We start from the raw sequence: 19,336 nt of genomic DNA, 5'->3' as shown, positions 1-19,336 counted from the left end.
TGCTGTATGTTCTCTCACCTGACCTTCACATGAACTCTGTAAAGGCGACTCAGTTCACTTTGCTTTCTAAGAGAAAGCCTGCAAAGGTGACTTGACCCAAGGCCACATGGCCAAAGGGTGGCAGAGCTGGGATGGAGTCCGCCCAGAGCTGAACTCAGCCACCTGGTTGGCATGGCAGAGGTGACCTCAGGCCCGAGGGTGTGCTGGAATTAATTACCCAGGAGCTTAAAGAAGCTACCAGTGGGCCAGCAAGATGGCTCTTTGGTAAAGCCATTGGCCCACAGGGTGGCTCTGCTGGTAACGGCGCTGGCTGCCAGACACACACACACACACACACACACACACACACACACACACACACGTAAAAGAAAGTGGAAAAGTTATATCCTTTGGCGATAGCATCCCACCCGGACAGCAAGGACCGAATATCCAAGGCAACAGCACAGCGCTCCTGGGTCTTTGGGGAGTTCTGGGGTGACTGAGAACAGCCAGTGCCAGCACTGTGTGAGAACTGAGAGCAATCGTGGCTGCAAAGTCCTCTCAGACAGGCGGCTGGGTATGGTGGCACCAGGTGCATGGGGGTGGCAACAGAGGTGCCTTCGCTGACTGCTTCCCGAGGGCCGGAGCATCATACCAGCATCGGCTGCTGACACCCATCCCCCAGGGAGCTGGAAGGTTCCTCGGGCCTCAGCCTCTGATAGCCCTCTCCAGCGTTACAGCTACCACAGACGCCCCCTCCCCCACCCGATGACTGCATGATTGCCCCATGTCCCAGATTCATTGTGTGAAAAAGATGTTTGGCCTCAGATTTGACCAAGTACCTCTGAACAGAGAAGAACTGTGCCTACCTGTTACAGGTGGCTACAGCTGCAGACTGGGGGGCTGAGGGGGAGCACTTCCAGGGCAGAGCAGGTTGAGGGCAGGCTCTGGAGTCGAATGATCTCAGAGGGCGGCTGATCAGCTGGGTGGCTTCAGACCCAACATTGCTAAGCTTCGGCTTTCAGCTTGTTAAGCCAGGATGAGTTTACTCACTGTGTTGTGAAGTTGGGCACACACCGGCCCAGGAGTGCTCAGGATCTAACCTTCTCTCTCCATGAATTACTTGTTTCTTAAGGGCAAGGACACGGACCTGCCAGGGACCATGCTGGACTTCATCTTAGGGCCCTCGAGCCCTAAGTAGTGACCTCTAGGTGGTACACCCCAGCCCAGCTGCCATCTGCCCTCCTCCTGAGGGAGGTGGGACAGGCACCAGCTGCCCCCTAGCGGCTGAGGGCAAACACAGAGTCGTCAGAAACTCAGCCCAGTCCAGTCCAGTCCAGCCCAGCTTTACAATGGCCCTGGGCTCACCAGGCTTTGGTGGACCGACCCTGCCATTCCAGAAGCATGGGGGAGGGACATATCCTTCTCCTAGCCAGCTGACATCAGAAGGAAGGGATGCCCCAGGCTCTAAGTTCACTTCCCAGGTTTCAGAGCCGTGTGTACTGGTGGGCACTTGTGAGAACCATGCTCTGTGCTGTGATTGAGGTGACCTTATCCAGCAATGGCCGCCAAGGAAAACTCCCTCCCTGAGCTACAGGGCCAAGTGACGGTTGTCTTCCTTCAGCCCGAGAACTCCCCGAGAGAGGAAGGGTGAGGAACAGTGCACACCAGGCCACGGGGCCCGAGGCTTTGTTTGTCCTATCTCTTTATTTCGCCCACGGGTAGCTTTCCCATGAGTACACATGGAGACAGATACAGCAGTCAGCATGCCTTGCCTCATCTGATGATCCCTGAGAGAGGGCAGGAGACAGAAGCCACTGGCCAGGCGGTTCCTGAGCGGTCATCGTCGGCTGGACAGAAGGGTGCACGGCTAGGAGCCAGTTTGTGTGAGGCAGATGGAGGCAGATGCACTCATAAGAGCTCCAGGGAGAAGGCCTCGATTGTCAGCCTGCCATCTCAGAAGACCCCACAACTGATGCCTGACTGGCTTCAGAAATGCCAGAATACAGATGGGCCTCTCCGAGTCTAGAAGGCGCTACCAGCAGGAAATGTGTCAGTGGCCAGCACAGGGGCCAACTCCAGCCCCAGATACTTAGAGGCTTCTTGGTAGGACCGCGTGTCAGGTCATCTCAGAGACCCAGGGCTTGTCGGACAGGGTCTTCTACAGAGGCGGTTGAGTGCATAGAGACTCCAGGTGCTCCGATACTGGTCTCCCAGCAGTCAAAACCGCAGCCGGTCAGGGCCTGCTTGGCGGCCTCCACTTTGGCTCGCTCTAGACCTGGGGAGGGAAGGCAGTCGGCCTTGGTGGATGGTACTCAGCAGACACCCCCACCCCTGGAGGAAGGCTCTCCTGAGATACATCTTGTGGCTTCTGAGGCTTACTGCCATACTGTGAGCCTGGGCCAAGCCCCGCACCCTCCTCATGGGCTGCACTCGCCTGGACCCAGCTTTCCCATTGCCTCATGACTTCATGCCATGCTTCAAATGTGGCTTCAAACTTAATCCCCATACGGGCCTCAGTTTCCCTATGTAGGAATGGGGCTGACTCTGCCCGCCCCTGACGTGTGCCTGGCCAGCACCTGGTATACTGGGCATGTTCAAAACACTAACCAAGCATCAGCCATGGACCAGGAGCCAGGTCTCAAGGCCTCCGGGAGGTGTGTGTGTATGGGGGGCACCGCACTCCTTAAAGCCAGAGACCTGGGGCTCTGGGAACCCTGGTGGCGTGTATGGAGGACATTGAGGGAGGGATGGGGGGGGAGGGCAAGCAGAAGGCATAGGGGTGGGTGAGGCGAACAGTAGCACTGGGTGCCCACTGGATGCCTGCAGCTTTGGTATGGGGTGGGGCTTCCTCCCCTCAAGTCTATCAGTCGGTCCCCCCCCCCAAAGACCGAAGAGCACGGCTATTTCACTCTTCCGAGCCCATCCGTTCTTCACAGTGATCACGGCTAGGGGATGGGAGCCCGCCCGCCCGGATGTTTCTGAAGCTTGTGCAGGTGGAGGCAGGAGAAGCCTGGGGTGGATGAGCGTTCCAGCCACGCGCTCCTCCTGGGTAGGAGCAGTGGTCCAGCAGTCTACCTGCTATCACCCATGCTCTCCCACGGGAAACAAAGGCACAGGGAGGTTAACTCACTAAGGCCACAGAGCCGAGCTCAAGTCTCCCCCTCTAGGGAATTCTCTGGTAGACCCTCTACCACGGTCCACGCTGGCGACAAGCCTTCTCCCAGGCTGCATACCCCGTACCTGGCTTCAGGAGGGTGATGCCACAGCCGCCGCCGCCTGCGCCAGTCAGCTTGCTGTGCAGTCCGTGTGCTGCGGTTACCTGGCAGAGCTGGTCCAGGGAGGAGTGGCCCACACCGAGGGCATTCAGATGGTGCTGGTTCATGTCCATTAGCTCCTGAAAGAGGGGTGGGTCATCTGTTCCTGCCTGGCCCACGCCCTCTGTTGCACCCTAGGTCGCCTGTCCACCCAGCAGCTGCTGGTGTGGGACAGCTCATGCTCTCTCTGTGGGACTTAGTGAGTTCATCCTCCCCCACTGAGGCCAGTACCAACCAAGCCTGGCCCTGGGGATTATAAGGGACACACTCATAATCCAAGCTGGTCAAGCTGGCGGGGGGAGGTCCCCCTTAGTGTAATGGCCAAAACTAGTTGACTTCAGACACTGGCCACCAAACCTATCCAACCTATCCACCTGCCACGTGGTCAGAGATCACGTGAAAGATTGCTAACCACAGGGCTTCAGTCTCTGGATGAAGTTATGCTTGAAGCCATTGCCGACGGTCCCTTACTTAGGAGACGGTCCCTTTCCCTGCAAAAGGCCAGTGGGGACGGCTTACCATTTGTGAGAGAAAATGTCGCATACGACATGCCACCCTACTGCTGTCCCCCGGGTTTTTTTTTTTTTTTTTTTTTTTTTTTTTTTGGAATAAAAACCTGGCTGTCACTCCAGCAAGGTCGCGAGTGAGGAGGAACTAGCTCAATATTTGTCTAAGTCTCTTCAATTATGTACAACGAGACTGCAGCTTTCCGGGGACCAACAAGACGCGCCCTGTGGATACAGTGCTGAAGGCGGCCACTGCTTGCTTTTATGGGATGCTGGGTACACACTGTGCGCTGGGAGAGGAGCACTGGAGAGGAGCACCCAGCAAGGCTCTGCTCTTCCTCCCAGGCCTGGGGCTCAGGCAGGCTGGGGTAAGGCTCGGCTCTGCCCTTCTCAGTCCTTTGCTACAGAGTTCCTCTCATGGAAGCAGATGGTGTGAGGTCTGTCCCGTCCTGGGAAGGACTTCTGCCCAACGCCTGTGCTCTGCAAACCCTGTTATCAGTGTAAGTCACTGTTATCCCATTTTATAAAGGGAACACTGAGGGCCAGGGTCTGGGGCCGCCCATTTGTAAGGTGACGAGTCGGTGCCAGAGCGCTCCTGCTTGCTAGAGCACCCTTGGCCTTCCAGATGCCTCTTTCTTGCTCAGGGGTGGGACGGGGTGGGGCGGAGGGTCTCTGCTCTAAGCACGGTGCTCAGGGCTGCCCATCGCTGAGGCAGCTCTGCCAGGTGCTCTTCCTTGGGCCCGCCCACTTGCTGGGATTCTGACAAATGAGCACGGTTTGGTGGCAGCCCCCGCCTGCCTTTCAGGAGCCTGGTGGGCTGCGTGCGGAGACTTCTGGGGCCTCTCTGTGTGCCTGAGCTCCAGGTGTCATGTTGTCAAGGCAGGTTCCAGACACCTGTCACATTCTGATCCAAAATCTGTCAAGGATCAGATGACAGACTATGACACGAGAGAATAGCTCGCTGGTTTCATGTGCAAAGCTGTCCGGGAGCAGCGCTGTGCACTTGAGCGGCTGTGGCAGCCAAAGATACCCTCACTGCGTACGTAATCCGCCTGCTGCTCCCGGGGTTCTCGGGGCTTGACAGGGTGCACGCGAGAAATTCTCGTCTTCATTACTTTCCTGCTTGGGTCTGTGATTCTGAACACGGAAGGAGCTGAGAGCCGGGAGAAGAGGCTTGAGGACCGCCCAGCGCACAGTAGGTGCTCAGTAAAGATCTCAGTGATCCTGGGTGTGATGGTACACACCCCAAGCAGATCTCTAAGTCTGGGGCTAGCCTGGTCTACAATGTGAGTTCCAGGCCAGCCAGGGCTACACAGTGTGACCCTATCTTGAAAAATAAAAATAAACTGAGTGGAAGCACAGGCACACATTAGTTTGGGTCCTGGCTCTGCCACTCACTAGCCGGATAACACAAGAAGAAGTAAGTCAGCCTCTTTGGACCTCAGCTTTTGCGCCTGTAAGATGGACACACAGTTGTAAGGAGCAGGAGTGGAGTCCCTGTGGAGATGGCTGCACACTGGGATGCCAGTGCAGTGGGTACTACAGGTCAGTGCTAGAGGCCAGACGGAGGGGGGGGGCACGTCTGCCGTCTGGAGGGGACCCTGCCCGCACTGTCACATGACTGCTGCCGCTCAGCTGCTTCAGCCAAGGGCTGCCGGGCTCCTTGCACTTCAAGGGAGGCCAGATGGCTTCCTAACATCAGCCTGACTTACCAGACCAGATGGCCCATGTCTGTCTGAGACAGAACCTTTGGCTCTCTGAGCTGGTGGCACGTGGGAACTGGGAACAGGAGACCCTGGAACTGGGATGAGCTTGTGACACCCCGCTGAGGCCACCAGCCGGCAGGGAGTGTAAGAGAATTCAGAGGCAGGGATGCTCGAACGCTAACTACAATTACACAGATGGTGCTGGCCCCAGTTAAGGGACCACAGAACAACTTCAGGACCTGCCTGCCAAGAAGCGCAGGTGGCTGCTGAGTGGGCGCCCGCAGTCAGCACAGTGTGGGAGCTAGGAAGGTAGGGGTCTCCCCTCAACCTCAGGACCCACACCTCCCGCAGGGCCTCAGCGTGCCAGGCCCCGTGGGCACACACGTACTCAGGGTCCAGGCCTGGGCAAACTGAGGACATGGGGGAAGACACTCCTTGGGCAGCAGTGGGGTGAGCAGATCCTTTCTGTAGGGGGCTTACTTCCAGTATGAGGTACTGTTCCGGAACTGGTGCCGCCGCCATCTCTCCGAGCACGCGCTCACACTCCAGGGATATGGCGTCAATCGAGGTCAGGAGCGGGGCCACGATCTTGGGGAACTGCAGGAAAGAAAGGCAGACAGAATGTGAGGTCTAAGGCTTGGGGAGGGCAGACCCGGCTGCAGTGGTAGAAAACCACCTACACCAGCCCGCAGGGATTTCCTCTGGTCTGGCCTTCATCCTGCCGATGCCCTGACGTCTGTGTGGGGGATCCTCACTGCAAAGCCAGAGTGACTGAAGGGACAGGCCTGTTCCAAAAGTCCCCATCCTGACTGGCCTGGCAGTGGCCACAGCACCTTCCTTTCTACACACACTAATCCCCCGCCCCCCGAGATTACCCTGTCCCCCAATACACACAGCATCCCTCCATCCAGGCGTACCTTGATTAGCCTGCTTCTGACGCCAGCCACGAGGGCCTTTGTACTTCGTGGGACCTTGGTGTTGGTGAGCAGGATCTGCAGAGCCGGGAGCCTGGAGAGAAACGAAGGTGGGGTGGAGGGGCCGGGCCCAGCAAGGTGTGGGTGTGTCACACAGGCATCCCGCAGGGGGACCTCAACTTAGTCTAGGGACTAGAAGGCCAGGAGGAGAGAAAGGAGATCCTCTAAGACTTCACCTCCATGAGATACAAGGACCGAGGAGGGATAAAGACCACCAGGGGCCAAGGTTGGGGCACAGTAGCAAATGCTGAGCCTGGAGGTGGCAGGTCATGACCCCTCATTGGGTTGTAAGTTCATAGTGGCCATGACAGAGTGCAGGAAGGGCCCGAGGTTCAGTGGTGCCTAACACTGAGGCTTAGGTGGGGATGAGGGGACAGGGCACAGGGAGAGAGACGAACATCTTCCTGCAGATACGCCTCAGACCTCAGGGTTCTGGGAATTGAGGACTATCTGCAGGGACGCCGCTTCCTGTCTGTCCTTAATCTAAAAAACGGAGATGCTCCTGCAATCCAAAGAATCCTGGGTGCCGAGTTTGAGTTTGGATTTCTGGTGAGGATTTTTGGCTCTCTTGCAGATCCACATGGGAGGACGCAAGCAGGAAGGACTGCCGAATGGGCCAGCCACCACCGGCTGCCCCTACCCACCCATGAGCTCACTCTACAGTGCTCAGAGCAGCAACCCAGGCAGGGACCCTGTTATGGCGGGGTGTGTGGGGTGGAGAGCCAAGACCCCTGCTGCTGTAGAGAAGGGAGCAGCCTCCCGAGGCTGCAGATCCCCAGCATGGCCAAAAGGGGGCGCTCTACAACCCTGACTGCCCTGTGCCAATCGGCCTGTGGAGGAACCAGCCGCTCGCTCTGGCCATCTACTCTGCCCTTGAGCTGTAGGCGGGGATGGGGATGAAGGTGGAGAACTGGATGCAGCCCACACATCCTCTACCCTCTTTGCAGTTCAAGACTGTAAGGTCCGGCAGAGGTGGAGAGGCCACGGGCGGGCAATCCACTATCTTATCGCCCAGAAACGGGCATCGTTTCCCACCCAGGGGGTTGGCGCTTGCTTTTTTTTTCCCAAACTTTTAAAATGAGCACTGGCTTTTCTCTACCCTTTAAAGACTGCCTGTTACTCAAAAAGACCGTGTTCTGGGGCTGGAGAGATGGCTCAGTGGTTAAGAGCACTGACTGCTCTTCCGAAGGTCATGAGTTCAATTCCCAGCAACCACATGGCGGCTCACAACCATCGGTAATGGGATCTGGTGCCCTCTTCTGGTGTGCCAAGGACAGTATGCTCATTCATATACATTAAATAAATAAATGATTTAAAAAAAAAAAAAAAAAGACCGTGTTCTGGGAAGGTGAGCCTTGAGCCGCACCACAAACAAGGTGCTTTGTACGGAATGGCAGCGTACATGGATGGTACTGGAGGGTTTGGAGGTTGGGTAGTTTGCGGATCACATGGTCACCCTCACACACACCTCTGCTGAAGGCCTGCTGCCAGCCCACGTGGAGCCTGTCACGTCCACGGTCACACTCAGAGCTCTGCTCTGAGGTCATCTGGGCCTGGGCTGACTCCGTGTCACCCCATCCCTTCCCTTCCCCCGTGCACAGTCACCCTGGCCACCTCCAGCTGCTCCACGCCAGCCAGGACCTTCATGTCCATTCTCCCAGAGGCTGCTCCCTCCTCACAGTTCCTGACTCTTGTCCATTCAGGCCTCTGCTCGGGTGTCACCTCATCAGAAGCCCTGGGGCACCCCATCCACCCGCTCTCTCTGAGGCTCATTTTTGGGTGTCACAACTAAGGGGTGCTGTGGGCATTCGGCAGGCTGCTGAGCACCCTGTGGTGTACAGGACAGCCAGCATCCCACCAAAGGTCTCTACAGGACAGGCAAGGCTGGGGTGGGGGAGGGACAGAGCTCCGAGCCACTAATACATGGCTCAGCCGGCCAGAGCAGTGTGCTAGGACCGTGTGCCTATCTGTGCTGATCACTGTGGGTGACGAAGACAAAAGATTGCTGGTGACCCTCTCCAACACAGAATTCCAAACGGGATCCTACTTGCCACGATTTAATCCCTGTCCCCGACCTTTCCGCAGAAGGCTAAAGCATTGGGTGCCAAGATTGTCTGCACAGCTGACCAGGTGGGACACAGCCATGCAAAGCAGGCTGGGAGCTCTGAGCTTTGTCCAAGCCTCCCGCTGCGGGCTCCAGCTTGCCTAAGCCTTGCTAGCCTCCACAGCACCTCACTTTGTCCTCGGTTGGCTTCCATACCTATCTGTCCCAAACCCACTCTCGTGGCCAGCAAAAGCTCCAGGAAACAGCCAGAGAGGTATGCCTACATTCCTGGGCTCCACGATATGTCATTAGGAAAAAGAAGGTAGTGTCTAATTACTAAATGATCAGATAGACAGGCAGCCGGGGTCTGAGGATCAGCTGCCCTTCAAGGGCTCAAGGGATGGCCACACACGACCTTCACCTTCATCGTGATGAAGAGGTGACATGGAGGATAACAACCAAGCGCCCTCAAAGTGCCCCAGGCCTCACAGCGGGGGGGGGGGGGAGGATACGAGGACACCTGCCCCTCATAACCTCAAAAAGGCTCAGTGCTCTTCCTGGATACATGGGGTAACTGTGTTAGCCGTGGCAATGGTGCTTGAATTACCTCTTCAAGGATGACATTGTCCCTTGCTGGTAGCGCAGGGCTCCTCCTAGAGAGAGGGACAGCATGAGGTCAGTGTGGCCCCAGGACATGCCAGGCCGAGTGACGCACCCGTTCATTCCTCTGGCCCTTAGCCTTCTCCGCCATTGCCCGTGTGGTGAGGCTAAGGCCCAGGGTTCAGTGGCTGGGCCTGTCAGGATGGAAGGCTGCCTTTGTGATCCGCCAGTTCCACAGCAGTGGCTTGCAGTGGGGGGGGGGGGGGGGTTCCTATTTCCCAGAACCTGGGCCCACCCCTCAGAGAGGCAGAACCTGAGATCTTCCCCTCACCTGGAACAGGAACATGGTCCTTTCCTCAGAAGCCACTAACTGTACCCATCCCAAACCGAGAGAGCCAGGGCACCTACAAACGAGACTCCCAGGAAGGACAAGGAGCGAACACACACACTTACCCCAGGTACTGATGGCATTGTCCACGCCAGAGGGGTTCCCGTGGATCACTCTCTCCCCCTCGTAGGCCCACTTGTTAATTGACTTCAGGTCCTCCTCGGGCCACCTGGGCACACAGACAGTGAGGGGTTGGGGTAGCCTTGAGCAGCAGAAGGAAGGAGCTGCGGGCTGCACCTGCTCCAGGCACAGGGGCTCAGAAGGAGCAGGAGAATCTGGCCCCCTCAGCCAAAGATGGCGCTGAGCTTTCCCGTCCTCTGAAACCCACACAGCGCAGAGGGAGTGTTGTGCTCTCACTAGCTGAGATACTCTGGACCTGTTACCTAACCTCTCTGGCCCCACTCCCCTCGGGGATAGAATGCTGTAACTTCACTCTCATCAGGCTAGGTCATGCATGGCTGGAGGCAACGTCTACACAGGTCATGTGTTGACTGCTCAAGTGTCAGCTCCTCACCAGGCCTGTCTAGGAAGGGCAAGCAGAGGTGAGGCTCCTGCTTCCTGTGTGACCCCTGTAGCTGGAGGTGTGGGGAAGCATGTGTCCACGGTGGCACGCTTCTGCGACTGGGCACTTGGGAGGCGGAGGCAGCAAGTGTAGGGTGAGGGCAGCCTGAGCCACTCGCTGAGACCCCACCGCAGGACAAATAAACACACCACTAATGTGACTGCCTGTGGGCACCAGTCACCTCTGGGTCTCCTTGAAGCAGAGGAGCCTCCTGAGGAACGGGGTGGGCTCAGTACCAGCACATGACCAGGCCAAAACACTAGCGGGAACTCGGAAGTGCAGCCCACCCTCTCCCCTCCTCAGTCGGGTTCCTGTCTGGAAATTCCCTTTCCTTGCACTGGCCGAGCTGTGTGGGGTACTATGTGGGGTACTGTCCGGGGTGCTGTGCTGGGTGCTGTGCAGGGTGCTGTGTGGGGTGCTGGTCAGACCCTGTCTGCTACACCAGTCCTCAAACCTCACCTTTCTCATCTGTGAAGCCAGAGACATCTGTACACTGTGAAATGGAAGAATACTCTTGTACAATGCCTGGGGACAGGGGCCTAAAATGGACTACTGGGACCACAGCTCCTGAGTGTATGCAAAAAATGGCCCAACAGCCCAACAGCCGCTGCCTCTAGGTCTTTTCTCACGTGTCCTGTGAGGATTTCAGAGACAGACAAACACAATGAGAAATCCTGTGGGAAAGGCAGGGTCATCCACTTCACAGAGGGGAAACTGAGGTTCAGAGGGGTACAACAGTGTTCCAGACCCCAGAGCTACTACCCACTGCTCCATCGCAGGAAGACAGTGAGCAGGACAGTCCTCACCTGCCGACGGAGCCCCTGTCCTTGAGGGGGTTGGAGACTTCCTCACAGGCGGTCAGGAGGGCGGCTGCCAGACACACGGAGTAGGCAGCGCTGGAGCCCAAGCCTGCCCCGGGGGGCAGTTCCGACCACACCAAGATGTCCAGGCTCGGGAATGTCCTGAAATACACCGGGCACAAAAAGTGACTCCTTTAAAGAGCGTGAAGTGCCAACGGGAACCCGGAGCCAGGCATGGGCATTGGGAGAGGGGTGACTGAGCATCTGTACCCTGAGGGGAGCAATCTCCATTGTCTGTCAGGGCCAGGAGACATCAACTGAATCGCTGTGAGCTACACAGCAGGGCTCCTTCTTGCCCTGACTCTCAGCACTGGCTGTCTGTCCATCTGTCTGTCTGGCATGGCCTTGCACCATGTCAACCTCCCAAGCCATCTTTCTGGAGCTCACCAAGTGCCTTCACCTGACATTTCCCCAGGCCATACACACTGGGCACTACTCGACACATGAGACCAGGGTCTACTGAGGCTCGGTTAAAAGAACAATCAGACCACCACACAGAGACCTCCCTCAAGTAAGACCTGACATCTTTCTACAGTGTCTGAGACCTGCTCCCATTTTGTAGCTACCTGACAACAAGCATGACTTTTCAGGGTACACGTAACCACCCTGTGCAGGGGGGAGACTCTGGCCCGACCAATTAGAGCAAAGTGTGCTACCCAAGCTGAATGAATATCCCTACAGTGGCAATTTTGGTTTCTTTAAAAAAAAAAAAAAACACAGAAGTGTTATAAGAATATGGTTCCATTTTAATCCCAGGTGTGGGATACAGGGCTGTTTCCCACTGCCCACAGCAGCTGACTGTGATTTGCCTCGTGCTCTAGCAGGGGCATGATTTTGCCAGTTTCTGTGATCGTGTGACGTTTGGAATTCTGGGAACTTTTCAGAGGGTAGATAAATGCTAAGGCCCCTAGAGGCAGAGCGAGTTGTTACCAGTTAAGTAGCTTTGTACAAAGAAACAAGAAGAAATTAGTTATCCTGCCGGTGAAGATCAAAGTTGCCCCCGAGGCAGGAAGTAGTCTAAGAATAATGTTGCCCCTTTCCGACCCGACTTTATTCAGGGATCTCTTTCCTTCCCTCTATCTCCTTCCCTCTTATCTAGTGTTAGCGGGGTTGAAGGGTGGAGGAAGAAAGAAGAAGTAACAAAGTAGCAAGGCCTGCTACACATCCTCAGCAGGGCCTGGTGGTGGGAGGAGAGCATCAGCTGCTCTAACTGCCTTTCACTTTGCATATAAATAACACCTGAGGGGCTGGAGAGATGGCTCAGCCATTAGGCGCACTGACTGCTCTTCCAGAGGTCCCGAGTTCAATTCCTTCTGTGTCTGAAGACAGCGACAGTATGCTCATGTATGTGTATATACACACACACAGATACACAGATAGATAAATCTTTAAAAAATAAATCACACCTGTCACAGGCATGGTAACACACACCTTTAACCCCAGCACTGCAGAGGCCGGGAGAGGCAGAGGCAGGTAGATCTCTGTGAGTTCTGAACTAGCCTGGTCTCACTGAGTTCCAGACCAGCTATGGCTACATGTCTCAAAACAACCCAACCTCCCTACCCCGCCCCCTCCCCACCAAACTACTGCATGCAGCATGCCTGACAAGGCCATGTCTGACTTACCAGTTTAAATATACTCCCAATTCTCCTTATGTATCTTGAGAAAATTGTGTTATTACTTAATAATGAATCTACTACAAGTATGCACACACGTGTGCAGTCGTGAGCACCTGCCTGTCCTGGAAGCCTGGGGCCTATCACATGACAACTCATAGCGGTCCTCCTGCCTCAGTCTCCTGAATGCTGGGGTCACAATCCTAAGTCACCACTTCCAGCCTGAGGAACCAGGTTGACAGTCATAGAAACCATGCACCGAGCTACACGTCAGCCTCCAGGCTCCACGTTTAGGCAGATTAAACCTTATCATCCTCAGAGCTTGGTGCTAATGATGGAGCGTTTCACACGGGGAAGCTGGGCCTCAGAGTGGGCAAGCACCTCAAATGGGGCAAGTGGCCTGCCACTGTGGCCTCTGCAGCTCATGCTGAAGCTCCTCCTGACACTGCTTCAGCTCAGCGCTGCTGTCACACCCTAGGCACTGGCTCCCAGGTCTCTTGGAAGGGACCTCACACTGCTGACTGCAGTGGCAGGACTGTGACACCGGCATGCGCCTCCCTCCAGTCACACCACAGAGAGGCCGCCCCGAGAAACTGCAACAAACCCTTTGCTCTGCTCAACTACGGCAGCGGAGGATGCAGTACAGGGTGGACACACCGGTGTTCCTGTGAGCTAGGTTCATATCACAAGTCTGCAGCCTGACTAGCTAAATGGTCTTCAGGTTCTCTCTCTCTCTCTCTCTCTGGACCCTCTTGCCTGGGTTGCTGCCGCGCTGTGAGGACAACCTACGGCCATCGTCCCTAGAAACCCATGAGGCACAGGGATTCTCCAGAATCCTTCCCAGGGGTGGGCTCCTACAGACCAGGCACACACCTCTGCTTCTTGCAGATAGCCAGGTACAGGTAGAGAAAGGCAAGCAGAGCCAGGCCTTCATTGCCTACACAGTCTCTGGGGAGGTCCACCATCTTCTTCAGCTTCTCTAGTTGCTCCAAGGTGGGTGCCGGGACATCACCTTGCTCTGTCAGACAGACAGACAGACAGACAGACGGGTGAGAGGCCTGCAGAGCAGATGTTTGTAAAACCACAGAACACATCGGCATTAGCCTGGGGATAGAAGGGTCCCAACACTCCAGGCCTGTGTGCCTATTACTTGCATCCTGGGGTATAGGCAGCCCCGGATATGGGTGTTAGCTGCTATTCACTGCACATGCGGCCCTCAGCCGAGTGGTTTGCTGTCTCTGGACCTTGGTAAGAGGATGGCGAGAGAGAGAAAGAGAGAGAGAGAGAGAGAGAGAGAGAGAGAGAGAGAGAGAACACGCGCGCGTCTTCAGGGGGTCTTTGTAAAGACAAGGACCAGGCAGGACTCGGCACAGCTTCTGGCCCAGACCAAGGGCTTAGCTAATAGTCTGACCATGTGCTGAGCCCAAAGGCCATGATTTATCTTTCAGCCTTCGAAACCAAATCTACCACATACAACACATAACACACACACAGGTTTTGTCCAGTGCCGCACAGGAGCCTGGGCCACCTTTCTCTGTGATGCAGAGGAGGCTGATCCAGTCTGACCAGCTCACCTGTAGAAACCACTCCCAGCCTCAGGTCAGGGACAGGGCGTGGCTGTGAGGAAAGTTCAAGGCCCCACCCACTGAGGGTTCAGTGCGTGTGGATTTAACAGACTGATGATATAATCCAGAGGACCAAACCAGGGGATCAAGGAGACCCTGACATTGTGGAGTGCTGGGATGGAGACAGATGGATCTTGGAAGTTAGAGACCTGCTTCTGAGCCCTTTCTGTATCCATAACAACATGGGGTAGCTTTTTGCCTAAACCTCACAGCCATAAAATGGAGACAAATGGTCTCACCTACTTTGGAGACCACTGATGGAGGCTACACTTGGCTCACAATTCAGCACGGGAGTGTGATACCTGTTCACTTTGCCTGTTATTATGTGGAGAGAGTGTCACACTCCGAGAGGAGGAAACCAGTCTCCAAGAGGCCCCTTTACTCTCCTACCGAAGCAGACTTACAGTCCTGGCACCCAGCGTGCATCCTACTGGTTCTCCACAGCAACCCTCAGCCAGGTCACGTACTGCTGCCCCCGGGCCTGTCTGGACTCGCCGGTGGGTTTGCGTGATCTTGGCCAGGAGCTACCATGCCTGGCTGTTGCCACTTTAGACATCGACTTAGAAAAGCGGCTGCCGGTCCTCAGGGAACTTTTCTGTCCTAACGAGTGCCTGACACCATGGAAAGTAAGTCCCAGAGGCTGTGAGCTGAGGGGACCCAGGAGTCACCCAGGGCACTTCATGCAAAATATAGTCATTTCCCACAACCTCTACCAATTCTCTCTACCAATTCTCCACAGGTGAGGGGCAGGGCCGGGACTGATACTGGAAAAAAAAAAAAGTGTCCCACCCTCAGCCAATTACAAGGCCCAGTAAATGGAAAAGAGCCAGTCTAAAGAGAGCCCTTCTTTCTTTCCTGGGGATCAAAGCCAGCTCTCCCCTGCTGAGCCACACCTCAAGCCAATGCTTTCAGTGCTACTCCATCTCTGGCGGGGCTTGGGAGCAGGCTGGCAGTAGTCTTGGAGGGGTCTTGCTTGACCTGGGCTCACTGAGAAAGCCATGAACCGGAGAAGAGGCAGCAGACTGGGGTCAGACAAGACCCAAGGGGCAGGCGCTACCCTGCTGACGGAAGGAAACTAGCCTGGACGGCTGTGACCTCTGCTCTTCCAATGCCACCACTACCACCACCACCACCACCAGCAGCAGCAGCAGCAGCAGCAGTAGCACAGGGGCCTTGGGTTAATATCATGGGAAAGTGTTGACACCCCAAAATAAAAGCACCCTTGTCCCTAGGACATTGACGTGGCCAGGTTCTGTTTCAGAGATAATGGAGTTTCCGTCTCTCAGTCAACCTGAGTCCCCATCCCCAGAAGTCAGCCACGAAGGGCTGGTGCCAGAATGCCCAGGCCACTCCTGAGGAAGCTGTCGCAATGAGGTGTCTGACACCTTGTGTTGCTCCTGACTGGCTTCTGAGCCAGGCAACCGCCATCTTGGGGAGTTCAGTTGTATCCCCTTGCCAAAAACGATTATCCCAGCTGGGCTTGCTGACTGTGCCCCTCACAGAGGGGTGGGGAGGCTCACAGGACCCCCACCTGAGTATCCAGCACCTCCCTACCACGCTGCATGCATGCAACTCTGCCTTAATTGCATGTGACCTGGTGAGGGGCTAGGGTATACAGGCTGGGGAAGATTAGGGTGGGGGGGCTCCATCTATGTGACTCTGAGACAGGCATCATTCCTGCTGGGTAAAGCCTCCTGGTGAGGGCTTTATGTGGGGGCACCCACACTCCAATAACCAACCCCTGACTAATACGCTCTGTAAGGAAGTCCAATGAACTCCTTGGTTCCCCAGAGTGAACTCTGGGGGAACTGAGCCTGAGTTTGTCGTTGGGACCTTAGGAGGAGGAGGGGAGATGTTTTGTTTCCCCTGGGAAGGAATTTTAGCAACACTTCATTGGTATTGATTGGATTAACCAGTAATAAACACACGTTGGTAAGCATATGCCCTACCACCAAGCCACCCGGGGCCCTCTGCTCAGACACGAGAACAACAGTGCCTTCACCCTTTACTAAAAACAGAACCAAAGGCTTTCTTGATCTACTTCCTGTCATGGCACAGACGCCAGGAACTAACTGTTGTTGTTGGTTGATGTTTCTTCCCATAGATTTTCCTGCACCTTTGCACACTGGCTTCTATAAGCACACACTCACTGTTGCACACCTGTGACAGTCAATCCTTTTGTCTCTTTTCTCTTGTTTCATTTGATGTGGTCTCACGTAGCCCAGGCTACCCCTGAACTTTCCACACAGCTGGAGCTGTTCTGGAATTCCTGATCCTCTGGTCTCCCCCGCCCAAGTACTGAGGATACACTAGTTAATATGGGCAGGATTTAGAATCACTTAGGAGACACAGCTCCGTCTATGAGAGGGTTTCTAGAGAGGTTTAACCTAAGTAGGAAGCGCCACTTTGAATATGTGTGTGGTGCCATCCCTGGGGTTCTAGACTGAATAACAGGGAGGACTAGAGCCATCTTTCTCTCTCTGCTTCCTGACTACAGAGGCAATGTGACCAGGCACCTCACCTCCCTGCTAGGAGCCAGATGGACTACACTCAAACTGAGAGCCAAAATACATGCCCAAGTTGCCTTTGTCAGAGCATCGAGAAGGGTTAACTAACACAACAGTTTAACACTTTTACTCTACAGTGAGCCTGGATGATCTGCCCACAGCAATGCACAGAGATCCAGGGCACAGTTCTACGCATTTATACTGAACTAGCCAAGTGTGGTGGCACACGCCTCTAATCCCAGCACTTCAGAGAAAGAGGCAGGCGGGTCTCTGTGAGGCCTGGTGTCACAAACAAACAAATGTCATGTAGTAAATGAATGAAGCCAATTTCCCGGGGACGGAGGAGAACATCATTCTCTGGCTCCCTCACAGGCAGCCTGAGGTAACCCTGTCCTCCCTTCCCCACTTTCTTCAGGGGCCAGGTTCTTGCCACACCCAGCTCCCCGTCTTTGTACTAACCAAGTAAGTTTGTGTCCATCAGCTGAAGCGTGCCCACGTCCCAGACCTGCTTGATACCGATGTTTGGTAAATTGAGGCTCACTTTCCCATTGCTCTGTGGTCGAAGCAGGAGAAATGTCCTCAAGTTCAAGGCCACCGCCAGAGCTACCTGTAGAAAAAAGGGCAAGTGCGGTAGGTCTGAGGGTGCGTGGCTCATGGACCTGCGACCATGTGTTCTGGAGGTGGAGACAGGAGGATCCTTGGGGTTTACTGGCCGTCTGTCCTTCCCCATTCCAACAAATTCTAAGAGAGTAAGACAATGAGAAGCCCTGCCTCAAAATCTGAGGCAGACAGTGCCTCCTGGGGAATGATACCTGAGGTTGTCTCCTAGACAGACAGACAGTCGGGCGGACAGACAGACACACACGAAACCATAAAGTTGGAGAGACTAGAAAAAAAAAAAAGCTTTAGGCTCAGATCCACTAAGGCTCACTCCCCGTGCTTGGTCAAGTTACCATTCTCTCCTAAGCCTCAGCTTTACCTGCAAAATAGAAGACTACAAATCATACCCCTGGGCTAGGTCCGAGGGTTAAATGAGATTAATACCTGTGTGCAATGCCTCTACCAGAGCACAGTGCCAATACCTCAACCCTGGACTGCCCAGAGTCCCGTCCTCTGAGCACATTTCCCATCCACCAGCACTCACTTCCTGGGTGATTCCACCCAACCTGTAGGTTTCAGAAACCATCTTTCTGCTGCTGGACTGACTGGGGCCAGCTTAAGGTTTGTCTGGCTGGAGATATTCATGCAGCCTACACCTCAGGTCTTTCTTTCATCTTCTTCAAATTCAGTGTCAGAGAGAAGTGGAAGGAACCCAGTCGTTCAAATCCCTGGGGACTTTTTACCTTGCCATGGACCACAGCATGTTCACCGTGCAGGATGACTTTCCCCGGAGCGGACACCAGCAGGACTTCTGACAACATGGCTCCTGAGACTCCTGAAAGGGAAAAAGCAGAGAGAACGAAGTTTCCTAGATGTTAGTTACAAACATCAGGAAGGCTGGGCTTGGTGGTGCACACCTTTAATCCCAGTCTCTGAGAGGCAGAGGCAGGTGGATCTCTGGGGGTTGGAGGCTAGCCTGGTCTACGGAGGGAGTTCCAGGACCATGTAGAGAAGCTATGTCTCTTCATGGAACTACCATCCAGAACTATGTTCCAAGGATGACAGTGCAGTGAGCCAGTCAGCTGGACAATGGAAAAAAAAAATCTGGGTTCAGACCCCAGCTCTTCCATTCCCAGTATGTCTTATGTAAACTGCCACGAATCTGTTTTCCACACATCAGATAATACAGGCAATACTGGAGGCTGATTCAAAGGCCCAGAAGCAGCAGGGCCTGGCTGGCTGGCAAAGTAGCCTCTTGACTACAAAGAGCTACTGGGCACTGACCGGTTCTCAGCTCCAGCGTTTATTACTGTCACTGTTGCCGGTAGAAACTCACATGACTTTCAAGTGCACAGTGGAGTGCTCGCCTACTATGAGGACGGCCATGTGTTTGCCGGTATGGAAATGCGAGGTTTACATAAAATCTTGCAGAAGAACTCTTCCCGGACGTCGAGACCACAACCAACCAGTCCCAATTATAAACAAGGCTGCGGGACTCACCTGTTACGCCCCGTGCTGCACATTTAAACAAGAACTTCTGCAAGGCAGAGTCTCACAAAGTGTTTTTTGCTGGATTTATGGATGCATGCATTTGACATTATTATAAATAATGCAAAATCACCCGGGTTCGAGGCTTCACTGGAACTCCGTCATCCTAGCCACCCCACTGCAGACTAAGTAGCCACCGAGACCCCAGTCTATGGGGAACTGTCCGATCTGAGGTCGTCGACCGCTCAGATCCAGGAAACTTAGGCAGAGGACCGCGGCGTCCAGCCTGGGGTGTCCGGGACCCGACCCCCACGCCTTCCAGCCCGCTGCCCAGGCCTCTTACCTGCCCCGGCCAGCGCCCAGGTGAGACGAAATCCGGGCTGTAGCTCCCGGTCTTCTCCTTATCAGAGGGCAGAGCCCCAAGGAGGCGGGTGTGTCTTCCTACAGCCAATCAGAGAGCTTAAACCGAGACTCCCTTTACGGATTGGGTCGAACATTGGCCAATGGGAATTTCAAACAAGCAGAGACTCCCCCGCCTCTTTCTATTCGTCATCCAATGGGAAA

General features: G+C 55.0%; 1 protein-coding gene across 1 annotated transcript; it reads right to left on the bottom strand.

Moving 5' to 3' along the window:
- Positions 1-1,667: 1,667 nt before the first annotated feature.
- Mvk (mevalonate kinase) lies at positions 1,668-19,269 on the bottom strand. Its single transcript, XM_076922476.1, has 11 exons — positions 19,116-19,269; positions 18,028-18,119; positions 17,144-17,291; positions 13,426-13,570; positions 10,883-11,038; positions 9,580-9,683; positions 9,134-9,179; positions 6,426-6,516; positions 5,989-6,105; positions 3,223-3,376; positions 1,668-2,257 (listed from the first exon to the last, which is right to left on the bottom strand). Exons 2-11 carry the CDS (start codon positions 18,103-18,105, stop codon positions 2,109-2,111), a joined length of 1,188 nt encoding a protein of 395 aa, XP_076778591.1. The 5' UTR covers positions 18,106-18,119; positions 19,116-19,269; the 3' UTR covers positions 1,668-2,108.
- Positions 19,270-19,336: the final 67 nt, after the last annotated feature.

Source organism: Arvicanthis niloticus, chromosome 24, assembly GCF_011762505.2.
Source record: "Arvicanthis niloticus isolate mArvNil1 chromosome 24, mArvNil1.pat.X, whole genome shotgun sequence".
Taxonomy (NCBI): domain Eukaryota; kingdom Metazoa; phylum Chordata; class Mammalia; order Rodentia; family Muridae; genus Arvicanthis; species Arvicanthis niloticus.
The sequence above is the reverse complement of the archived record's forward strand: the minus strand, read 5'-3'. Positions and strand labels throughout refer to the sequence as shown.